We start from the raw sequence: 24177 nt of genomic DNA, 5'->3' as shown, positions 1-24177 counted from the left end.
ACCTTAGCTGGCAGTTTTCAGCACAAGGATGTAATTCTCCGTTGAAGGAGGTGCTCTTTGACCCAGCCCACCAAGAAGCAGCTGTAAGCAGTGACTGAAAGCTGAAGCTAGAAATAAGGTACATATTTGTGGTGAGAGCAATTTGGGCATTGGAGCAAGTCTGTGCAGGCAATGGTGCTTTCTCCTATTTAAAGAGAGAAGGCATTTTGGCAACTTGCTTGTTCTGTCTTATGCCCTTGCTTAACCACCACTCATTCAGTTACAGCCACTTAGCAGCTTTTAAGGCATTTCTTTAGGGAAAAAAAAAGATTTCTACACATTCAGGAAAACATCTGTCATTGCTGGGAGCAGAAACTGTAGCTAACGTAGTCCCTAGAGCATGTGGGAGAGCTCCAGTTCGTTACTGCCTCTCTGCAGTCACTTCCGAGAGAACAGAACTGGTTGTGAAGGTGAAAAAGGATTTAGCAATGTTGCCCAACATTTAGAAAAAAAAAAAGGGGTACCTCTTTGAAACTTCAAACGTGTGCACAGCACATGACACACAAGGAGTGTTTTTATTCATGTTTGTTCTCAGGAAATTGTGTTGCTTTGTAAGCTGAGCTCTTTTAAGTGTCTTAAGTTTGGCACACTACAAGCTGGGTTGTAGCAGGCACTTCTGGAAGTTGTCGGCCTGAGCTGTATTTTCCTGACTCAGATCCTTGCAGTAAGAACTGAGGAATGGATCATTTAAATGGAGAAAAAAAAAAAAAAAAAAAAAAGTAAAAGCTACAGTGCAGCTAGATAATGTCAATCTTGTCATTACTTTTAATATTCATTGCTAGGCACAGCGATCACACTATGTCAGTTTTAACTTAAGCAACCCTTAGTCCTAGTCATCTTCTGCCTACGTACATGAAAGGGATGACTGAGCCCACAGCTGCTAAAGGCATCTCTGAATTACTTATATTTCACTGGGTATTTAAAGATTAGGTCAGGACACAGAGGATGAAAGGGTTTTTCTTTATCTTTTAATAAGAAACTTGTATTTGCAGATATGAAAAAGACCAAAGACTGAAGTATCTAGCATGTTCCTCTTTTCCCTGCTGTTTTCTCCAAATGGTGTGGGGGTAGGGAAGTATGTGGAGATCCTACAGGGAATAAAACAATGTTCCTCTTGGTCTACTGCTTACCACAGCCCAGCCCTGTTTCCCAAAATTGATGGGTAAGGATGTGCTGTGCTGGTGTTCTCATGACATAGCCTTGCTTGCAATGCAGGAGACCAAGTAACATACAGGGAATTAAATATATGGGGCTTTACACACTTTAAAAAAGGGGAGGATGTAATGTGTGAAGCACTGAGAGATTCCTGCAGTCTCTTGCTTTTGCTTTCTCAGCTGACTGTCGAACACTTTTTGGGAAAAGGACCTCTTCATTAGCCTTGTGATGCTCTAGCTCTTCAATCAAAAAATTGTCATTCTTGGGATCTCCAGAAAATTATTTGGCAAAATCAGGGAGGAGCAGATTAACATTGTCCTAAACTCAAAGAAAGAAACAAGGAAAAGAGTTTGGAGAAGGTCTTCCAGCTGTCTGTATTGAAAACTGGGAAGGGGGTTGAAAGGCATGGGTCCCAGTGTTTAACAAAGCCAGCAGCTTTCATATCCCCTTTAAGGCAGGCACATGTGGCAGGAACAAAGATGCTCCCCTTGCTGTAGCTGCATGACCTCAGAAATAAGTGGTGTAGAGACTGCACTCGCCCCAGCGTGTGCTCAGGAGAGGGGTGTGAGCTGTTCCCACACAACCATCTCTAGAGCAGCCTGAAACCATGTTTAACATTCTCCTGCCAGCCATTCATCGTCATGTCAGCAGGTTGAAACAAGTGATAGAGTTGCTTGAAGAGGATTTGATGGTGATGGTTGTGTGTGGTGTAACAGACTTACGCAGGGTGCTTGCTTTGTTAGTAGCTTAACTTAGTTAGTAGCATAGAAAACTCTGACTTCATGATCCACAGATTTGGGGATGTGGGGAGAGCTGGGCACACCAGACCCAGCACCCTCAGTATTACCAGAGGCACATGATGTGGAAGAGGAGGATGTCAGGCAAAGCCAACATGTCTGGAGAATAGTGGAGATGCTGAGCAGCCCAGGCACAGTGCTGCTTTGGGGAAGCTGAGTGAATCTGTGCCTCCTGCTTCTGGTGTGCTCCAAACCAGCTTGGGTTTTCCATGTGGCTCTGGGTGCAGCCACCCCATGCAAGGTAAAGGCCTGGGGGAGACCCTGCAGCTAAAAGTGCCCTTTGTTAGTTGTCTGATCTTGCCTTCAGGCCCTGAGGCTGGTACAAGCGGATAAGCTAAAAAAGCAAAGGAGTCATGGCACAGCAAGGAAAATCCCTGATCTGGATTAGACATGCAGCTGAATTAGCAACACTTCCACAGGACAGCCTGGCTTTCTTAGGCAAGCTGCACATAAAGGTAGTTTACAAACCAGAAGAAAGAAGTGCAAGGTGGAGAGGAGGTGACCCTGGTAGCCAGGCATAGCTAGGAGCCAGTACACATTGGCTCTGCCTCTGAGTTTGCTGTGTGACTTCATCTCTGCATACTGCTCTTTTCTTCCCCAAGCTGCAGGGTGTGCCTCACCCCCACAGAGGACTGAGAAGTTGTGTCTGTCCTCTTCTAAGTGCAGCATAATTCTTTGTGGTGCTTTAACTCTGAGGGTTAATATCTTTCCTGTTACAAAGCACCATCACCTGTAACTTTAGCCTCTCTGCTCCTGTGTTCATGCCCCAACAGTCCTTCGTTGCTCCTGGGTTTGAAAGAAGTGCTTGCTGCTTTCCACCTTCATCTCAACCAAATGTGCAAGGTCAGGAAGCCAGCAGGGAAAGCCAGCCTCAACTCAAAGGAGAGGAAAGGGGTAAAATAAACACTTGATTTCTGAAGTTGCTACTGGGGACTGTAGTGATGCAGACTTTCCCATCTGCTCTGTTCTCTATGGAGTTGAACACAGCTGGGTCTGTTCAGGTAAGCATCACCCCACCTGGGAGATGCTCCTGTAGGATTTTGCTGTGAGGGAGAAGAAAACTAGGGGGTTTTTGTTCATAATCTAAGAATCCTGCTTCTAAGCGGTGCCTTTAGGCATGTATTTAAATGGCAAAAAAATGTCAGTTTTTCTTCCATCCGAATTCATTCCTGTTGCTGCATTCAGGCAAGGGTGTATTGTGAAAAATGATCATCTCTAGTGACAACTTCAGAGTCTTTTGCCATTCAGAATTGGTCTTGTTTAACCCTGCTGCTGAGAAAGGGCATTCAGGCAGTCTTGCTTTGTTTTTGTTCCCTTTGTACAGAGTCAGCATGGCAATGATAAGAGCAGAAAGTAAGCTTCAGTTTCTCTCTGCACATTGTCACCAGGCTGGCTATCAGACTTTGGGCATCTTTGTGGTCTTCCTGTTCTTTAAAGAAGGAGAGTAAGTTGGAGTCCCCAGGTCAGGACACCAGATTAGGTGTCAGTCTGCAGAGATGTTTTGGGTAACCCACAAGCAAGGAGGAACCCTAATTTGGTGTGCCTTCATATATTGACTCTTCCATATCAACTGCTATGTCTCTGAGTTTTTCATGTTGTGTCAGAAGAATGTTTTTCTGAAAATTCTGTAGTTCTGTTGGTGCTGCTGGGCCAGTATGGACAGATTTCATACCCTGCTCTTGCTGCTGCCTGGAAGGTTGCACTAGTAACCATGTTTTTCTGCAGCATGACATTGCACTTCACCTTCTCCAGGACAGAGGATTTTAGAGGGTCATTCACATGGTCATTCACACAAAATGGTAATTTAGAGTCCATGAGCAGTTTAACCCTTTTGTCTTTTTGCTGAAACTCTTAAAAAAGGGACTCAGTGCATAGCACTAATTTGGTGGCATAAACCTTTCCATCAGACTCTTCAGGCTGGGTTCTGGATAACAGCTCTGCTCTACTCTAACCAACGAGCACAAGCCTCTTGTTACAAATTGAGTCACCCAGTGTCACATTTGACTGATTGTGGGAGGGGGTGATGCTAGCTTTCAATGAACTGCCAAGTCTGCAAATACTTTGCAAATTTTCCTTTTAAAGCTGAAGTCTTGAGCAAAAGTGTTCAGGTAAGGACCTCAACTTTGCAGCAAGAAAAAGAAAGTTTGTGCCTCTAACGGAAGGAAAGGCCAGCCACTCTGGCTGGCATAAGCTAGGGTAGGAAACTAGGAGGCAAATTACTGCTGCTTCTGATTTTGTTCCTTTTCTGCAACGTCTGGCTTCAAGCAAACATCAGCTGGAGGGGGTGTGGAGGCTGACTGGGCTTTTGAACGCTGGTGTTGGCAGCTCTAGAGAAGAGCTCCCATGTGCTCTTGGTTACACTCACGTCCCTGTGCCTGTGAAACTTGGGTGTGTGCTCTGGTTTGCAGCTCTGCTTGTTGCCAACATGTAGCTGGATGTAGGTGGCCTGTCCTTGCTGTAATTTGGCGGGTACTAATACATCAACACTATGCAAGTCTGCCTATAGTTAGCTCTTCCTCCTCCCAGATGTATGGCACTCCATGTGTGGTTTAGTTATCTGGAGCTGCAAGGGGAGACCCTGCTGGAGGACTGTATCTTGCCCTAGTTTAGTTAGTTACATGCTCAGAGACAAGACTTTGCATTGAAGAACTTGGGGTTTTGCTATTGACTTCTCAGTCTGTCCAGCCTCCCTCTAGTCTAAAAAAATTGTTTGTTGTCAAGGATGTTACCATCCTGGTTGGAATAAAACTGCTGTGTGGCTTCTAGCAGAAGTGGAGGAAAGCTGATGGTGGTACATTTCTTTTTTTTGTCTGCAGTGATCTTTAGCTCAGAAGAACACATCTCTGCTAATTGACTATTAAACAAGATTGCTTGCTGAGGTGCGCTGGCTTGCCATTTCAATCCTTTAAGGAATAAGCCTCTGATCAGCTGCACATAGGGCTCTTAAATATAATCTGCCTGATGACTGGAGGGCTTTGACCTTTTGTTATTAAGGCACTGATGTTTTGGGTTACAAACTAAACCTTTGGGGTGGGGGGCTGAGCAGGGGTGGGGTTTTTTTCTGAAATGGTAATACTCAAAACAACAAAGGGTGCTTTTTACTCTCAAAGCAAGACTTGGAAGCAGCACAGAGTCAGTCTAGAGATAAGTCTCTTTTAGCTCAAGATTTCTAGAATTGCACACATGTTACCACATGCCTGGACCACCAGTTAGACACCTACCGGCCACAGATCCTTTGTCCCAGTTGCTGTGCATGCAAATAATGTGTGTTTTCGTGTGTTTACCCAGTTTGGAAAATATCTGGGCCCTGAGGGATTTGAGCTTCCTTTTGTGTTATGAAAGGGGCCACGCTGAGAGCTGAAGCAATTCTCACTGCCTGCTTTGCAGACACTGCAGGCTCCAGGAGGGTTTTGGAGCCCAGGCACTCAGTGTTTGAGGAAGGATGCTTAGTCTGGTGTTTCACACTGATTCCAACTGCCATTTTAAAGAGCTCTGCTGACAGGCTTCAGAGGAAATCCCAACACACGCCTGAGAGATGCAGCAGCTTGGGGTCAGAGTCGGAAAGGGCTGGGCAAAAGGAGGGGCTAGCTGAAAACAGAGGAAGACTGGCTCTTTCCCTTTTCAAATCTGTTTTGTTCAGCTGGCACCATCCTTCTCCACAAGCATGGATGCAGAGGAGGAATGTTCCTTGTCATGGCAGGCTCTGGGTGCTCCCCCCAGGGTGTGGGGAGGGCACAGATTATTTGGATGCTTTCCGGTCCCATTTCCCCCCACACCCCAGTTGGTTGATATACATCATCCTAAAGCCTTAATATTGTGTGGCAGCAGGCTAGAAATGGGAAGGGGGACAAGACTCACACTTGCTTTTCTGTTTTAGAGTAAATGCTGCAGGAACAGTTGGTATTTCATTGCTGATACTAAACCTGGATTGGGGAGAAAAGGGAGAATGTGGCTAATGCTGAACACCTGCCTCTGACAAATATTCCACTAGAGACCCTGCAGTAATTTTGTAAATCACAAGCACATTTTCAGCCTTCCCAGAAATGTATACTTCGAAATGCAATCATCAAATAGCCTAAATTTCTGATCCAGCAGATTAATCTATAAATTTAGGTAGGCTTAGAATAGCCTTCGGAGAACAAAACCTTAGAATAGCCATTGGAGAACAATATTTAGTAAGTAGGACCTAATTCAGTGCTCTCTCTTGTTGTTCTGACCTGACAAGTAAAGCAATCTTTCCTTTGTGTTATATTAAAATGTGTCATAGGAAGGCTGTTCAAATGGTGTCTTTTTGACCCATCACACGGCATCTGTCTGTAGGAGAGAGGGCTCCTGCATGCAGCAGTGCTGCAAACAAAGTGGAAGACTGTGAAATGAATGATGCCTAGAGCATTAAAATCCAACCTGCCTGTTTTCCCTGCCTTCCCTTTCTTGCACTCGTAATCAGAGAATATTGGAGGTTTGATGGATTTCACATAATAAAGCCTCAAAGCAAGGATCATCAGTGGGAGCAATGTATTTCATTTGTTGTAACCTGAAGTAAAACTGCTCTATGCATATTCCACTAAGATGAGTCAGGTTGCCACCTCTTTCTAAGGTGACATTACAGGATGTCTGTCTGCAGACTTTGGGCTTTTATTTGGGAGGGGAGAGGAGGGAGTTGGTTTCCTTTGCAGCAGCAAGGGCAAAATAGGCTTTTAATAAAGCTTAAATTCTGCAGCTGCTGGCTAAATTAAAAAAAAAAAGAAGTGCTGGCACTCTGTCCTCCTGGAGATGAGCCTTTTCCAGCTCTCTGCCATGACCCAGGGATGTGAGCCATCCCTTCTCATCTTTTTCCCTTTGTGCCACTTTCCTGGATGAGAACAATGGGAGAGCTTCTTCCCTTGGCAAGGTTTTACCTTGCTTCACCTTTTCTGCCATGGAAGTGGTTTAGGTTTGTGAATGGAAGGAAAAGAGTCATAGAAGGAGAAGTGCTGTAGCATAGATATCATGGAGGAGACTTTTTATTGGTTATAAATAAACTCAAATCTCTGATTATAGACCCTGAAGAGAACTAGAAACTCAACAGCCAAGAGATAAGAAAAGGAGGTACTTTTATATATAAACACTTTCCACCAAGGTGCATGTGGATCAGCTGAGTGTTGCTGGAGACCTGAGAACAGCCCTGCTGAAACACCAGATTACAGTCCAGATATGGGCAAGAACGCTTTGTCCAGATACTACTGTGATTGAGCCAGATAAGGGATTTTTTTTGTTCATGCAGAAAGTTTCCTGCTTCTTACTGGTCTCCTGGGAGGTTCAGCATGACCTCCTTGTACCTGGCTGTTTGCAGAACTTGGTCTGGTGCTGAAGAGACTGGCAGTGTGAAGTCAGGAGCAGGGTAAAACATCTCCCTCTCCTCTCCCTTCAAATGTATTTTCTCCCCCTTTGCTAACAGTAGACTCTGGAGTGCATCAGAATTGTTCACAAGCAGATTCTCCACTGGAAACCACCTCAAGTTTTGAGCAGCTCAAGGCATCTGGTTTGACAGGAGAGGACTCAGAACACAGACATAAGTGGGTACTTAACATCAGTGAGTACACTGCAGTACCACTGTAGGGGTATCACAAGGTAGCTCCTAGGCAGAGTGTGACAGCCTTGTCCCTTGATGCAGTTGTCACAGATGAGGTTAAAGAAAATGAGGAGTTATGCTATGAGTGAGATTCAGTCTCCTCTCTCTTGCCAAGGGCTGCTCTCCAGGAACTGAGAGTAGGCAGAATGGTGAATGACCTGACTCTAGCAGTGTGGGTCATTGGGTGCTGCATGCTGTGAAGGCTTTCACTAGTCCTTATCTGGGAATTTTGCCAAGAAACTGGTGCTGAGGGAACAGAATCTCAAGCTATGAGGCAGAGAAACTTTCACTAGATCTGGTTGTAATTGAAAAACAAGGAAACAAAACCAGCTAGAGAGGGTGACACGGTTCAGAAGATTGCTCAGTAAGTTGGGTCAAAGGAAATTTAGCTGTCCTGAAACAGATCACAGAAACAGCTGAAAACTGGGCTGGGAAGAGACATGGAAAAGGAGCATAGTCAAGAAAAGTATTGAATTTCCATGACACAGTTCAAAGGGAAGGAATCTCATAGGTTAGGTGCTTGAGGGAGGGTTCAAAGTGCCTTCCTGGGTATCCTGTCTGAGCCTCTGTCTTCTCTGGGGTCGTGGCATTTTCCTGAGAGCTCCCTGTGAGCACTTGTGGTCAAACTACAGCCTGCATTTCTGAAAGAGGCATCCACTCACAATGGAAAGACTTACAATTTGGGATCCACCACATCCTTTGGGAAGCTCTTCCCATGGTTAATGCATTCACCACGTAACTGTTACAGTTCCCTGAAGGAGTTTGAGTCCTCAGCTGGCAACCTGCCTGCCTTGCTCAGTGCTGCTGCATAGCTTTCTGCCTCCTGAGGCAAAAGTCTTGCCACAAGGGGTCTAAAGGCTTCCTGGGATCATGCAGGCTCCTCTAGGACAGCCAGGGAGCTGAACCTGTTCCCTCCAACCAAGAGTATGGAGTGAGTTTTGTGAAGCATTAGTCTGTTCATTCACCAGCAGCCCACTGATCTTGTCTCCTCTCTGGGTGGATGTGTGCCTTGCTGGTTTGCCCTCAACAGCTGGTAGGTCATGCAGGATTTGAGAAACAGCTCTGGCATTGTACCAGGCAGAGGCTGTGGGACACTCAACAGTGAATTCCAGAGATGATGTGTCATGGAAGCCCTGGCCCTGCCAGCCCCTCTGCACGAGGCTGCTGGAGGAGTGGGAGCCTTGTGGGGTTGCAGTCCTCGTGTTCAAGGACAGCTTTGGCTTTCTGAGCAGATTTTGGTAGGTGGATGTTAGCTGCAAAATCTCTTTGGGAACCTGCAGCTTTGTGTGGGTGGAGGGAAGCCTCGTGCTTACCCCTCTGCCTGCCTCCAGCTGGAAGGTGACAACTGAGCTTGTGGCTGGGAGAAGTCAGCTGTTTCCATTTTCTTCCTCTGGAGACTTGAAATCTATTTCCAGTGAGGTGGGTCCCTGGGAAGAGGAAGGGAAAGTTTTCTAAGTGAGCGCTGCCAAAGTTGAAAGGCACTGGGAAGTGGCCTTGCCAGCCTCAGATATTTAAAACACTTCAGTCAAGCCCTGGAAGAAAAACAGAGGATATTCTTATTTTTTCCTCTTAAATACATTTTGGGCTCTCTGCACTGTCCTTTGGTTTGTTACTGAGCTTTTCTGCAGCCTTAAAAAGTTGTTGGGACAACAGAGAAAGTTCTTGTTGAGAAGAAGAGTGCATCCTTTCATCAGTTGACTTTCTATTGTCTGTTCTGTCCTGGCTGGACATCATGTTTTATATGGGAAACATCTTTAAAGCTTTTAGGGTATTTCTCTTCTTACCCCTGGAATACCTTCTTTGATCTGGATCGTTGGGCCAGCTCTTCATCTGGGCTGGAGCAGGAGAAGGTAATTGTGATGGATCCCCCAGTGATATTACCCTTCCCAAAAGCAATTAAATGTGATCAAACCCTCATTTATGTTTTATGACTGCTTGTCACAGTGCCCAAACATTTATGGTCCACCAAAGTCCCACATGCTGCCAGGCCAGGCTTTCCACTGGAAGATTATATTTATGGTATTGGTGAACTTGCACAACACTGCAAAGCAGCCGCTCCACTGGGCTCTATCTTGTTGCTTCTAGTGATGCATTTGTGCTATGCAGTCCTGATTCTCCTTCACCCTCACTTAATTTCCTGGGAGCTTTCCCCTCTCCTAGGCGGCTGAGCTTTATGAACATTTGCCAGTGGAAGGCAGTGTATTTGTTTTAATCAGATCAGTTCTTAAAGCTGTCAGATTAATTGCTGGGCTAGGTGGGGGTCCCTCCCTGCCTCTGTCCTGCCCTTCGCACCTCATTTTGATCGAAGCCTGACTTTGATCTGATACAGTGGGAAGCTAACCAGGACTAAACACTAAGGCTGTCTAGGAGCCACAGAGACAGATGAAGGGACTCTGCAGTGCTGGGGGGACTCTGGGAGTTGTTTTGTCAAGGGTGGTTGGGGTGTTGGATCCTCCTTGCATGACACACTGTGCTGTAAAGAGCGACCTGGGAATCACACCAGCTGCTCCGCCATCCACACTCATTCACTTTGAAATCCCTTTAGCACTGGAACAATTCCATTAGCAGGACTTCTTAGGCCTGATTTGGAGGGGTTTCTCTGCCGATTAAAGCTGCACACCAGTGTGGAGAGCTTGTCATAACCAAGACATTTTCTGCGTACCTCGGGGCTGCTTGCAGCTGAAGTCTTGAACAAAAGATCTGCTGTTAGACAAAGGAGGAAGGAGTGAGCCTCTGAAGAGAGGAAAAACTTCTTCTCTGTTTGCCAGCAGTTTTTTTCTAACTATTCTTTTTTTAAGGATTGGTCACCAATTAATCCATGTCATTTTGCAGACAGAGCTGTTAACATATTTAAGGTTGCATGGTGAAATAACTTCAGTGCTGTTGGTTCTAGCAGCTCTGAATGTTCTCAAACAAATGCCTTTTAAGATAAAAATGGCCTGTGCTTGATCCCAGCCCAGAGTTGTGATCGTTACTCTTTTATTTGAAACGGCTCAACTGAACCCAGTGAAGTCAGTGAGAGCTGCAAGTGTTTGAAAGTCAAGTCACACTTATTTCCATGGCTAAATATGGGCGTAATGCAGGGTGTTACTCTAGAATGCTTCAGTGTGTGACCCAAGTTGGAACTCAGCAAGTGTGCTGTGTGCCACAGACATCACCTGCAGTAGCTTCTGACAGCTTTCAAGTCATCAACCTGTTGGACCTGAGTACCAAATGCATCCTGCCTTCTCACTTTTATTTTTTGCTCTTACCTGCTGTTGGGGTGTGAGATACCTCACAACCACGCAGGAGTGTAAGCTCACTGACAACTTGAATATGTGTGTATTTCTGCTGATTTCATTGGTTAGAAGTGAGAATGGTAGAAGCAGGACACCTTCCTCCCCCACCCCTGCACGTTTCCCACACAGTGTGGACTGTTAGAGCTTTATAAGAGGCATTTCTGGCCACTCTCAGTGGCAGCACTAAGATGCAAAATTCAATGTAGCCCACCACCTTGGAGTGGGGTAGGTGTGCTGGTTGTTCTGTGCTGATGTAGCAAAGTCCATCTGAAACTGACACATTTATTATCCTTAAATGTTTGAAAAACTTAAGAGAAATGTAAAATACATATAAAGAACATGCATGAGACTTTTTCAATAAAATTAATTAATACAAGCAGTGCTTTGCAAATTCAATTTACTCCATGTGGGAACAGTTTGGAGAGTTCTGGTGCATGTATGCAGTCTTTCAGTGGCAAGAGCAGGTCTGGTTTTTATTGTGTGGATGCCCTGGGTGGAGGAGAGCTCACATGAGGAGTGACTGCAGCTTCCAGCTGGGAAGGGGCAGCTCCATCAGCATTTGGCTGCAGCTGCAGCACTGTGTGTAACAGGGGTGTAGCTTTGGCTGTAGACCAAGCCCAAGTTACAGGTCCTTACCCATCAGACAAGGCTGGTTAGTGCTGGCCTGGAGTCCTTAATGTCTTCATAGTATCAGAAATCATTTGAATGCTACAGCTCTTCCAATTAAGCTCCCGTTGAACTCTGTGCACAGATATTGTAATATAATTGGCTGGCCTGCTGCAAGTGCATTAGGAGAGTCTGCTGGTGAAACAGCCTCTGTGTGTGCTCCAGGCTGGAGGGGAGCCAGAGCGAGCCCTGGGCTCTGCACAATGTGATACTGATTAGGAGGGTGCGAGATTTTGTTTTTGCTAAAATAGTTCTGCCAGCACAGCCCGGAGGGCAGCTGCAGTTACGCTGGTACAGAGGGGGCCTTATGCTGCTCTGAATCGTCCCTGGCTCTGGGGTGAGGATGCTGCTGGGATACCTTTATCCTGCAGTAACAGCCTGTGCGTGGCTGAGGGCTGCCCAGCTCCACCAGTGCAACTTTACTTTGTTGATATCCACCCCATAGCAACTTTGTCTCAAAGGCCCAAGGGAAATATTTTGCTTCCTCTGGCTGTTAGGAAGTGGGTTCTCCATGGCAGCAGTCCCTTCACAAAGGGTTTGGTCCTGAGCAGGAAACCCTGGTCCAATCCCTAATGAGCCCTTCCTGCTGATAAGGGAACCTGCGGGTCAGGGGCTCTGCCTGAGCCAGTCAGCTCCCCAAGAACTGATGTGTTTTTTGCTGAGCACATCCTCCAGAGCCTGTGAAATGAGACTCCAGGCACTCCAGAGAAGTGGGTGCAGACTTAGATGCCACAGAATGGTACCTGCCTGAGGAAATGCCAACTCTGGCAGAGCTGTGCACCCTTGATATTGCTGCTGCTCTCTGACATTCCTGAGCTAAAACATCCCATCTCTCCCCTGCTCAGCAAGTTTGCCTCTTACTGTACATGGAGACCGAACAACGGTTTTATTATGGGAATAACTGTATTCATGTATGCAGTATTATATCCCCCAGTTTGGGAAGCAGACTGGAGAATAAGGTGCTGTCCTGTTTTGGAGCAAGGAAGCTGTTAGATCTCTTTTTCCAGCTTTGCACTTTGGAAAGGCCTATCCAGTACACTCCATGACATGAAGACAAGGTGAAGTATTTCTTTATCTTGGAGAGTGCACTAGAAAAGAAATTACTGACTGATATCTCTGCTGGCAGCCTATGACATGGTGCTCTGCAAGCTGCCATGTCAGTTTTCCTGTTCAAAAGCTGGTTCCATGACACTTCCTTCCTCAAGGTGAGGTGCACTCTGCCAGGGCAGCATTGCGCAACTTCTAAAGTCAGACCTAAATCACTGTGCTGGATTAATAACAAATCCAGCAATATACCTGGAATACTGGAGCACTGCCCTTGGTCAGGCAATGCTTGCTGCTGTTGCTGGGAATTGGGAGTGACGTGTTTTTTTTCCCCTGTGACAAATCTTTTTTCCCCCACTGGCTATATTTAGACACAAATACATCCAAAATCAACTTGTGCCCATGGCAAGCTGTGCTACTGCCTGCAGCAGCCCTCACCAGGGCAGCATCATGTGGGCTTTTATTCTGTCACATCTGCCCTTGCCTCTCCACACTGATGGAAAATGCATCATCTCAGCCAGGCTTCGATTGCTGGGCTGCTGGGATGGAATGGTCTGACTGTCCTTTCCTGATGGTGCTTTTTATCCCCATCTTAAACTTTTCAACATAGAATCTGGCTGTGGGAAGGAGAGCTATCACTCTCCCTTCTGGAGAAGTTACATTTCCTCTTCCGTCTGTCTGTCGCATTGCTGTTTGAACACTAGTGTGCTTTAGTTGTGATCCTTCTCAGGAATTACCTCCTTGATTCAATGGAGCCAGTGTCAAAGACTTCCTACTTTCTACTCTTTCCATCACTGTTCAGGTAGGAGTCTCCATCATGAGACTCTCTGAGGCCTCAGGGAGTATGGGGTGACATTAGAAATCAGAAAGGACCTGGGGCTCAGCTCAGCTCTTGAGATTGCAAAAGCAGTGATGACAAAGCAACTTAGGGCTAGCCTGGGTTGGCAAGCCTGAACAAAAGCCTGAGAAAAGTTAACTCACATTATCAGCTCAAATTAAAACTCCCATTTCCTTGTTCCTTATAAGTACTTGAGGCTGGTCCTGCTACAGTCAGACCATGCTCCTTTTGCAGGTGTGTGGTCAGAGCATTTTCACCTGGTCAGCAAAGCCCTTCATGCAGCAGTCTGCCTTGGTCTGCTGGCAGGATCACAGGCAGGGTAATTCCCATTTTTCCACTACACTTGCGTCTCTTGCTGCCTTTGGACACAGCTGCCTGCTCTGCCATGCCCTGTAGCACCATGGAATGGGCTTTGTCCCAGCCATGGCTGCTTTTCCACAGTGGTTTTGTTCATGTTGGTCTTCAGAGTGCAGGAAGTTTAACAGCCCTCACTCCAAAGATATAACCCTGCATCAAAACTCCCCCCTACTCCTAGAGCACTTCAGGCAGGTTCTTTGGCTCAGTTTGCGTGTACTTTAGGGTGTAAATGCCACCAGCTTAGCAAGTGGAGCATATGGACAGGCACCACTGGGTTGGCAGTGAGTTCCTTGGGCTGTGCCACCTTGGCTGGGAGGTGGGAATCAGTCAGTCCTCTCCCTGCCTTGGGCAGTGCCCTCCTGACAGGATCATCGCCAACCCTCCAGCACCATCCGCCCTGCTTTTATCTTCATTTCCTCCATGCTTGTTTTTTTTTTTTTTTTCACTTCTGGGATTTCAATGTTTGTTTATTTGGTGTTAAGGAGGCTTTCTTTTTTGCTTTTTTAAATACCTGTTGTGACAGGCTGAGCTGAGAACAAGCCAGGTTGCTCTCTGCATCCACCTGAGAGCGCCTGTTTGGGAAACATTGCCAAGTAGGGGCAGGGGGAGAAAGTAGAAATACAGTTGGGTTTTTCCTGGAAGACTTTCTGTCCTTGGCTGCTTTTGTGGGGTGAAGGGTGAGAAGAGCTGGTCAGTTTTAGGTTCTGAAGAACCTGTTTTATTATTCTGGGGAAGGTTTCTGCAAGCTGGCCACACCAGGCACTGTCGCTCTGCACCATCCAGCCAAACCATCCTGACCTTAAGGAGCTGATGGCACTGCACTTGCCTTCCTGACATGTACCCCTCTTGTTCCCTGCCAGCTTTTTCACTCCTCTGCTGAGGAAGATGGTCTGGAAGTGAACAGCAGAAGCTGGCACATGGGCACCAGCCCAGTCTCTGCACGCATCCCTCTCGTGCAGTGTCTCTCACACCTTTGCACGCAGAGGGAAGGACAGCAGGGCGGGTGATCCATGGTGCTCTGGGCAGGAATCTTCCACTTTATTAAAATGAAAGTATTTACTGGCTGCATCAGTTGCCCAGCTGTGGTTAGTTTGCATGAGAACCATTTCCTGCAGTTAAGGAAACTATTCAGCTTTACAGCAGATCGTGGAAGGAAGAGATACTACAGTGTCCAAAATCCTCTCTTTGCTGAGTGGGCAAGTTTCTCATCTGAATCTCTGCCATCAAAGCACTTGGGGTGACAGGAACAGAGCTGCCATTGCTGTGCTACAAGTAAATATCACAAGTTCCAGTGAGGAGGGGAGGAGAGGGGTCAGGAAAGGGACAGCAGGGGAGCCAGGGCTTGGTGGTCACAATGGTGCTTTAAGGGCTTTGTGGCCTGAGATGCCATCTTTCTGTACTTGGTGACACCTACTTGCCAGCACCCCGTCCTCATAGTGGGATCTGACATGCTGCTCAGCACTGCAGGGAGCCAGCAGAGAAGTGGTTTGAGTTCTGCTTGAAGCCATTCAGCCATGCTGGAGATCTGTGAATGGATTCCTCCTGCTTGTCCTCTTCTGCCAGACATCATAAATACACTTGCCCTTGCAGAAGTCTCATCTAACAAACAACAAAAACTATCCATCCAAATTCTGAACTTTGCTTGAAAGTGGATTTTTATAGGTTGTAGGTGCAACCTGCCTTTTAAAATGGTAATTGGTAAAGGTGATCTCTGATAATATGCTTGCAAGGGCTAGGGAAGAAGGCATGGGGGCTTTCCTGGCCTTGAAAGATTTCCTACTGATGAAATCATGGAATCTCTGTGAGTCCACGTTTATTTCTGCGGAAGGAAAGATTGGTCTGCAGTGCTTCATGGAGAGTCACCAGATGTTTTGGATGGATGCTGGAATGTGATAGAGTATCCAGCACTAAATTGTCCCTGCTCTGATGTCTCTGCCATCAGGCCAGAGAATTTTCTCCACTCTTTTGCCTTATTTCCTCTACCCCATAGCTGCAAGGTGTGTAGGATGCCTAGGTGGAATCAGCATAATCTAAAAAAAAATACTCTTCTTGGTTCAAGTCTTGCAGCAACTGCTTTGTCACAAGACCCTCACTGGCATAATAGGTAATTTGCCACTGTTTGATTGGGGCTCAGGGAGCTTGTTTTCATTAGTGGGGGAAAAACAAGCAACTCATTTATGATCTGGATACATCAGTGTCTATTCTCGTTTGTTTGCTCACACTATTTCCCCAAAATGTGGCATAGCAAGAAGAGGGGTGAGGAAGTATGGAAGTATTAACTAAGAATCAGTAATACCCTATTTCATGTTCAGTGTTTTCTTCTTACAAATTGAGCCCTTCTTAAAAAGTATTGATACATGGCAGAAATAGGGCCTTCCTGCTACAGAAGTTGTTATCCACAGCAAGGTGGATACTACAAGGCAGATGGAGAAGCAGCACAGGGTCTGGGGTCTGTGGAGCCAGCAGAAACAGAGCAGCAGAGGGTTTGTGATCCCCAAGGGTAGAGGTCAGGCTAAAGCTGGGGACACTGCTGGCTCCTTGGCCAACATTTGAGTGAGTGTCCTTTGGGCTCTGTTTGTTCATTGGTGATGGACATCATCTGTCAGCTCCTGCTGTCTGACTCTGGCTGTCCCTGCCTGCTTCTGGCCAGTTACCTTGATCTTCTTAGGCCAACTGGTGCTTGTCAGCTGTTAAATAGTCTCCATAGGTATTTCACAAAGACAGGAGGTGCTTTCCCTAGCATTCCTCTTCAACAGCTGCAGCATGGCTGTTGTAGATAGGAGAGGCTGATTTGCAAAGACATCCAAGATCCACTGTGTCAAGGGAAACGTGAGGGCAGACAGGAAGAGCAGCACAGAGCTCTGCCTCTGGTTAGCAGGAATGTTCTGCATGGATGGAGGAGGAAGGTGGCTTGGCAGCAGTGAATCACAGGTTCAACATGAGTCATTGCTGTCACATGGTTGTGAAGAAGTCACACGTCACAGGGGCTGTATAAGGAGCTGCATGCTTCTCAAAGCATCTGAAGCATTCCCCCTGCTCCCAGTGCTGGTAAATCCCTCACTCCTGCTATTCCTGTTTTGGATGCTGCGTTTTGAGGAGAGGGCCAATAGCCGAGAGTCCGTGGAGAGCAGTGAGAGTGGTCAGAGGGCTGGAAACCACGAGGAATGAGAAAAGCTTGAAGGGACCTGGGGTTGTTTAGTCTAGGAAAGAGCAAGCTGGAGGGGGGGCAATATGAAAAGCTTTCAAAGACATAAAAGGCTGCTGTAAAAGTGAGGGAGTGATCTGTTCTTAGCTACTAGGAATAAGATATCAAGTCATAGGCTGAACAAGGAAATTTAGTCATTGGGGAAGACTTACATAAGTGAAAGGCTGATGAAGTACTGAAACCTCAGTGCATGTGAGACTGGTGTCAGGAGACCTTCAGAGCACCCATCTCTGGGTGGGTGGGATAGTAACTCATCTTGCTTTGGCTGGTGGGATGCACTATGAGACTTTTGTAATCATGCTCCCAATTGCAGGAAGATTATTTTCTAAAGCTTGTGATGAAGTCCACTTCTTTTTAACAGGCATGCATTTCCCAGACACTGCTGACCTTCCCCTGATATCAGGGATTACATGTGATAGTGACACTTTATCACTGCTATAGCAGCAATTTTCCAAGTTCCTGGTCAGGCTGCAGGCTTGCACCAAGATGGGGGGTCATTTTTAAGGGCAGGGATACAGAGCATGTTCACCTATGGTGGGACAGCAAGGGAGCCCATGGCCTGCTGCTTGTCCCTGTGTATGAGCATGCCAGATGATGCTCAGGCATAGTCCTTGTGCTGACCACATTGAATCGTGCAGGGGAATTCCCCCACCAAGGCAGAGCTCCCCAGCATTTTTATTTTTATTTTTTTTCTGGTTCAGGGGCAGACTTTGGCTGTGCTTTTTAATTGGGAAAATTCAGAGCATGTCTTTGTGTCCTAAATAGGCGATTGTCCTGATCCTCATCCCTGGGATCCATTATGTCTTAGCAAATTACTTTCTCTCTTTTAAATGCCTTAGTGATTAAAGATGCCACAGCAGATACCCTTAATGAGTACAAAAAGGGTAATAATTCCTCTTGTTGGCACTGAATGCAATTAATCAGGCCCCTTTACTTGCTTTTTAAACAGATGAGGCATTTAAGGCCAAGCAAGTTTTTAATTGGACTTTAATGTTTCTCATTTACTTCATTTTGGCACAAGCGTAGGAATTCCCTCCGCCAGGTTTGCTGGATTTATTCAGGGTGATAAAAGGCTCAGCATGGAATGAAGACTCAGCAGCAGACTCAAACATGTCCTTCAGCCTGTGCCTGGCCCCATTGCCTGGCCCAGGCTTGGTCCTACTGCAGCAGCACAGAATTGTCTGGACAGGAGCAGAACCAGGTTATGCAGCCCAAAGGCAGTTTTCAGCATGGGGCTGACACTGGATATTAATAATATTTCTGGAGTCATCATCAACACAAGGGTGCAACATTGCCTGTCCTTTTTTGTCAGGTTCCATTGTCTTGAAGGAATCCTTGATTTGTGGATTATTTGGATGCCCTTGATGGAGGTCCATACCATAGCCCAGCTTCAAACAAGGGGTGAATTATATGTTTTAAGCAATATTCCTTGAGATCCATGGCCTTGAGAGAGGCCTTGAGCACCATTACAGATGGATGTGTGCATCCAGATGTTGTTAATTTATGCCAGGAATTGCCATGGAAGAAAAGATCATAAGTAGCCCTCATCTAATTGGCAGCTCCTGCTCCCTGAAGCCAGCACCACCTCTTTTCCACCTCTGGCCATGAACCATCTTGCCTTTGGTTCCCTCCCATCTATCCTCCACTGTGGTTTGGGGACAGCAGTGGTCTGTCAGCAGGTCTCAGTCTGTGTTTCATGCAGAGGCATGTTCAGCAGCCCAGCTTGGCTGATTGGCCCCTGTCCCAGCTCAGCTCTTCCCACCAGCAGCCAACAGCCCAAGGTTCAGCCAGAAAGAATCAGTCTCAGCATGTGTGAGCCTGCCTCTGAGCCTGCTTGTCACTCTGCAGGGCAGAGATTTCTCTCACACCCAGGAAAAATCCCAGAACTTTCAGCTGAGATTTTTCCAGGTGTGTGCTGTGTCCTTTGCAGTCAGACCTGTCTGTATTTCAGCTGGCAGTGACTGTGGACTTCCACCCACAGAAAGGTCAGTGGATGCAGTTGAGCTGTGGTGTCCTTGGATAGGTGAGATGGCTCTTGAGTCATTGGGGGTTTTGCCCCAAAAAAACATTTAGGAGAAATCTAGGGACAAGGGACAACACCCTCCATTTCTACATCTCTGCTTTTCCCACTTCAAAGGTAGGAAAATCTTAAGCCCAAGTGTGTCTGGAAGGTTAAGTGTATTCAGAGAAATGTGTTATTGAATACCTTAATTTAAACACCTGCCTGCCAGGCTTGGGGCAGAGGAATTTTGCCAGCTGGATCATCCATAGCACTTCCCTAGATCTGTTTCAGGGCGTCTTTAAGGCCTCCCAGTTCAGCATAAGGAACTGTGCACAGCCACCAGGTTCTGCTTTCCAGGCAGCTGCACAGCAGGGAAAGCCATGGGGGATGTTTGCTCAAGATTTTATTTTATTATTTAAATAATCCTTATTCTTTGTCATATCTCCTTTCCTCTGACTCCCTCACATCTTGAACATGCATCTGGGTTTGGTGGTTGATTAAGGCTTGTGTAGTCTTGGATAGTCAGATGTGGGAACCAAGTCTCTCCAATTTTATCTTGTGCTGAGAACGTCTTTGCCCATTTTGCCCCCTTACACCACTTCCCTGCTACCTGCAGATAAGGATGTCTGGAGCCATCCTGCCTTGAAAAATAAGGGAGAATTGGAAGTTGAGCAAGGATCAAGGTTTTATTGTGTGATCGTGATGTGCAGCGCTGTAGACATCTTGATTAGATGTTCAGGGATAAAGGCAGATCAAGGAGCATCCAGCTTGTTCTGTGTCCCCACAGAGTGAGTAACTGCTGGTTGTTGGCCTGTGCTCCAGCCATGGGCAGGGACTGAAGGAAATAAGAGGGCCAGGGCCTAGGACATTTCTGCTCCTCTGGCTGCTATTGAGGAGGGGCAGGCAGCCTTGTCCAGTTGCTAGGGAGCCTGCCAAGATGTCCTTAATCCCAAATATATCTGTGTCAGGGAGCTGCAACCCCAAGTGACTCTAGCCAGCCATTCTTTCATTGAGAGTCTTCTGGCTGAGTCTTACATAAGAGTTGTCATTTTCTTTGATTTAATTCCATATAAACTGCAGAATTATTTTCCTTTAGAGGCTTGCAAATTACGGAAGCATAAACCATGCTAATGATCCGATAAGGACAACTTTGGATACGTTCCCAAGAACGGCTACCCCTGGGCAGGAGTGTGCTCAGAGAGCACTGATAGAGAGCAATTTGCCATGCTCACCTGGCTGCCTTCCTTGGGCCCCCCTTCCCAAATTCCTTCATCTCTCAGGAACGAGAGTAATTTCCTCTCCGGCTTCTTGCAGAGGCAAAGGCCCTGCAGACCTGAAGTTATCTCTGGAATGTGTGTAAACACGAGTTCAATGGGATGCTGTTTGCCCCCCATTCCTGGGGGGGTTTAAGAAGGGTTAATACAAGTTTGTTTTACGGGTTCCTATCCCTGAGAATTGTCTTCCTTAGAGGGCAGCTTGGCTGACTGAGCCCCTGTGTATGCATTTCCCAGCATAAAGGGGAGATTCGGGGCCCCACCACGCGGGTGGGATTTCACTCCTCTGAGAACAAGGGATGAAAGACCAAAGTGATCTTCCTGCCAAACAGGGACCCAGGAGATGGTATAGGATCATAGTGCACGTGTACTGGGACTCAGTGTGCAGCTAACAGGATTTAGGTGATGCTTGGACAGAAACAAATCAGGAGAAGGGTGGGGGTTACAGGCAGTTCTGTGCTCCCATCTTCAAAGAGCATTGAAACGTAAGCAGGGGGACAAAACCTTAGAAGTGATGTATGGACTGGGGCTAAATGCATTTCAATGAAAGGTGTAAGGAACTCTTAACTGTTTGCATAAAAATAATTCAGATGTAAGTTCATTAGTGGTGTACAAGTACGTCACTAATGAGACTTGCCTGGAGACCAGTATTTTGGATTTAGAACAAGGGACAGCAGCCAGAACCTGAAACTAGAGAAAATCAAGCATTAATACCAATGAAATGGTTAATTCCTAGATGTGTTGTCAGTACTGGTGACGCACTGAGGCTGGATGCCTTCCAGAAAACAACACTTTAACTGAAGACAAAGAACCAGACTTAGCACAGAGGTGATCAGTGGAATGGCTTGGCCTGGTGTATACAAGGGGTCAAACTAGATGATTTAATGATCTCTTTTGGCCTGAAAGCTCTCTGTTCTCTTAAGAAGATAAATGAAAAAGCCCTTTCACAAAAACCAAGCACTTGAGATATGTGTGTAATGAACTCTGCTGCTTCCAGGGGAACGGCAGAGCAGGATCTGCAGGAAGCGTGACCTTGCCGCTTGCAGGCTGCCTGGAGTTGGTGGCCATCTGTTTGGTGGCAGTGGCTCACCACCATCGAGGCCACCACTCTCACATGTGATGTTTCTCAGCTCTGTTTTTAATTGCCATCTCCCTGCATTTAACCAATTTTGCTCCTTAATCTCCGTCAGGGTGAAGAGGCCAAGTGGTATGAGTAGCCTCCTGGGGAAGATCGGTGCCAAAAAGCAGAAGATGAGCACACTGGAGAAATCTAAACTGGACTGGGAGAACTTCAAAGAGGAGGAGGGGATTGTGGAGGAGCTGGCAATCCATAACAGAGGGAAAGACGGGTAAGAGGGACTTTACCTAATAGTAGTCCAGAATTTCCCACCACTTCCTTTACATGTGGGAAGCCCATTGCTGGCTACAGTTCAAAAACCCATGGGATTTCTTAAGGATTTATTCTAGGGATACATAAAGCCAGTAGCTGCTGTAAGCATCACAGGGAGACAGGTAAGTCTGCAAACACCTATCACTCTCTGCTAAGAGCCATGTGAGTTCTCTAAGTCCAGCCAATGTCTGGCTTTATCGTCCCTTCTGTTTGTGCCACAGAGCATGAACTGGTCTAATGCAGCGTCCCTGTGAGGAAACACAATTGCATTTGTCCTGGTTTTTTTTCAGTTTGGGAGAGTTTTGTTCTGTTCTTCAAATGTCACGTTTCAGCTGCATCTGTCCTCCTTCCTCCAGCATAAGGATTTGTGTAAACCCAGAACAGCTGGCAAGGTGCACTGATTATGGCAGCACTGGGCGTTGGTTGTGTGCGTCAAGCAGTGTTCACTCCAATGAAGTTAATGGAAGTATCATAAAAGTAAATGGCAATGCTGTAAATAAAACAGAAAGTTAATAACATGCACTGCAGGGAGTGATAATGAGATCAGAAGCAGCATTTCCACTACAAGTGCTTTGCTAAGCTCTGGGAAAACATAGCCAGCTTAGTGGACAGCTCGTAAAATGTAGGTTTTATTATAAGCTATTCTTTTACTCTGCAGGAAAAACTTAAAGCTTCTGCATTCCAACAGATTGTTTTTTTTATTTTAAATTTTATAATTGTCAAACTATCAAATAGATATTTTCAGTTTGGTCTTGTACCCTTCCACAGCACACCTTCTCCTCTGATCTGTTTCTGGTCACATGCCCTTGAAAAAGTAGAGCAATTCAGTAGAGTGCTGGAGTGGGGCAGCTGTTTCTCTGAGATCCCTGAAGTCCAAGGAGGTGAATGATTTACACCACATACAGGTGTGGCAGAGCAGTGTTTTGTGTCATCTCCTATGTGCCCAAACCCACTACGTCGACTATTCTTGGCCAGTGCTGTTTCCTGTCCCACCCCAGCCAAGCAGGACAGCTTGCTCTTCATGACTGGCAAACCTTTCCAAAGACACTCACGTGATTGTCCTTGAAGACTAAAGAAAGGATCAGCACATGGAAAAGACGAGCAAAGCAGAGCAGTAATTTTAAGAGCATCTTTAATCTTGGACAGCTTTGGGTTTTGCTGCCTGTCATATTCCAGGCTAGAAAATCTGCTGAGCTCTTGGCAAGCAATTTTTGTCATTAAACAAATGAGGAATATAATGCCAGGATAACTTTAGACACTCCTTATGAATATGTTTATACTAGTCAGGCATATAGTATGAGGGGATCAACAGAGTATCTGCTCACTGGGAATTACTCGACTTTCAAGGTAAAGCGAGAAGGGAGGAGCACTGACGGAGGAACAGCCCACTGCATTTCTGCTTACAGGCCACCTCGGTGTGAAGGGTGCATTACCCTCACAGAGCAGCCATCCTGCCTGGGGGGCAGGTCACACAGACACAGCTGCTGCCAGCCTCAGGTCATTTCACAGGAGCCTGTTGTCCCTTCTGCAGCTGCCTCCTCTCCTTTAATAATGTCAACTGTGCTCACCCTTCAGTGGGCAATCATTTACACATCTCTATAAAAATTGTAATGAGCTGTTGTTAACCCTTCAACCCAGGCAGGCGAGAGTGGGGCGCTGCCTTTAATCCCTGGTGCTGTTAGAAACCTCTGCTCCCCACGTGTCCTGCTGTGTGATTGTAAATGTCTGCCTGACAAGGAAAGCTATGGCCCATTCCTGGAGATGTTTGCTTGATGCCACATATCCTGTGCACTTACAGAGACGGTCCATGCAGGCACACTTGCTCAGCCAGAGCACAGCAACCAGTGGAGCAGTGGGGCTGTGGCATCTTTCTGTGCCAGTACCAGTTATCATACAACCACAGCCTAGGCCTAGAATTCCTGAGACAGAGGGGACATGTGCTATCCCGTGGTTCTGTCCTCCCTTGCCTCTCATTTTCCACCCCTTGTACCCCCAGCCCCCATCCAGTGATTTGCATTTCCTTAGGAGTAGAATCTGTTTTTTTATAGCCTGGCTGTATCAAGTCCTGAGGGCCTGTCCTGGATTTGACAGGAGGGGCTGGAGTAAGGAGCAGAGGCAGCTATCTCCTTTGCTGTTCATCTCTCTGATGTGCTTTATAAATGGAAATGTGTAGTGGCCTCTTAATTGGGCCACCTTTGTAGGGCAGCCCCATGGGGGAGCAGCCAGCCCATGCACTCCGGCAGCGGGTGACTGACGGTGACTGACGGGACAGGCAGCACCAGAGACCCTCCCCAGAGCAGCTTGCAGCTGCCCTTGTTAGCAGAGACAGCCTTGATCCCAGTGGAGTTACTTTGCTCTGCTGTGGAGCACAGCTGCCCTGTTTCCAGGCAGGTTGATAATTTACAGGAAGGTATTGATTCAGGTAGCAAAGGTTGTTTAGACAGTCACAGGACGGGTGTTTGTGCCTCGCTCGTGCACTTTGCACTGTGTTTGTTGGTGGCTTGGTGTCGGCTGCACAGAG

General features: G+C 46.6%; 1 protein-coding gene across 1 annotated transcript in view; it reads left to right on the top strand.

The window, feature by feature from the left end:
* CFDP1 (craniofacial development protein 1) overlaps positions 1-24177 on the top strand; it is a 61836-nt gene that overhangs the window by 34672 nt on the left and 2987 nt on the right. The window contains 1 exon segment of the mRNA XM_056500500.1: positions 21457-21615. Within this exon segment, the coding sequence (XP_056356475.1) occupies positions 21457-21615 (159 nt within the window).

The sequence above is a fragment of the Oenanthe melanoleuca genome, chromosome 11, assembly GCF_029582105.1.
Source record: "Oenanthe melanoleuca isolate GR-GAL-2019-014 chromosome 11, OMel1.0, whole genome shotgun sequence".
NCBI classification, from domain to species: domain Eukaryota; kingdom Metazoa; phylum Chordata; class Aves; order Passeriformes; family Muscicapidae; genus Oenanthe; species Oenanthe melanoleuca.
The sequence above is the reverse complement of the archived record's forward strand: the minus strand, read 5'-3'. Positions and strand labels throughout refer to the sequence as shown.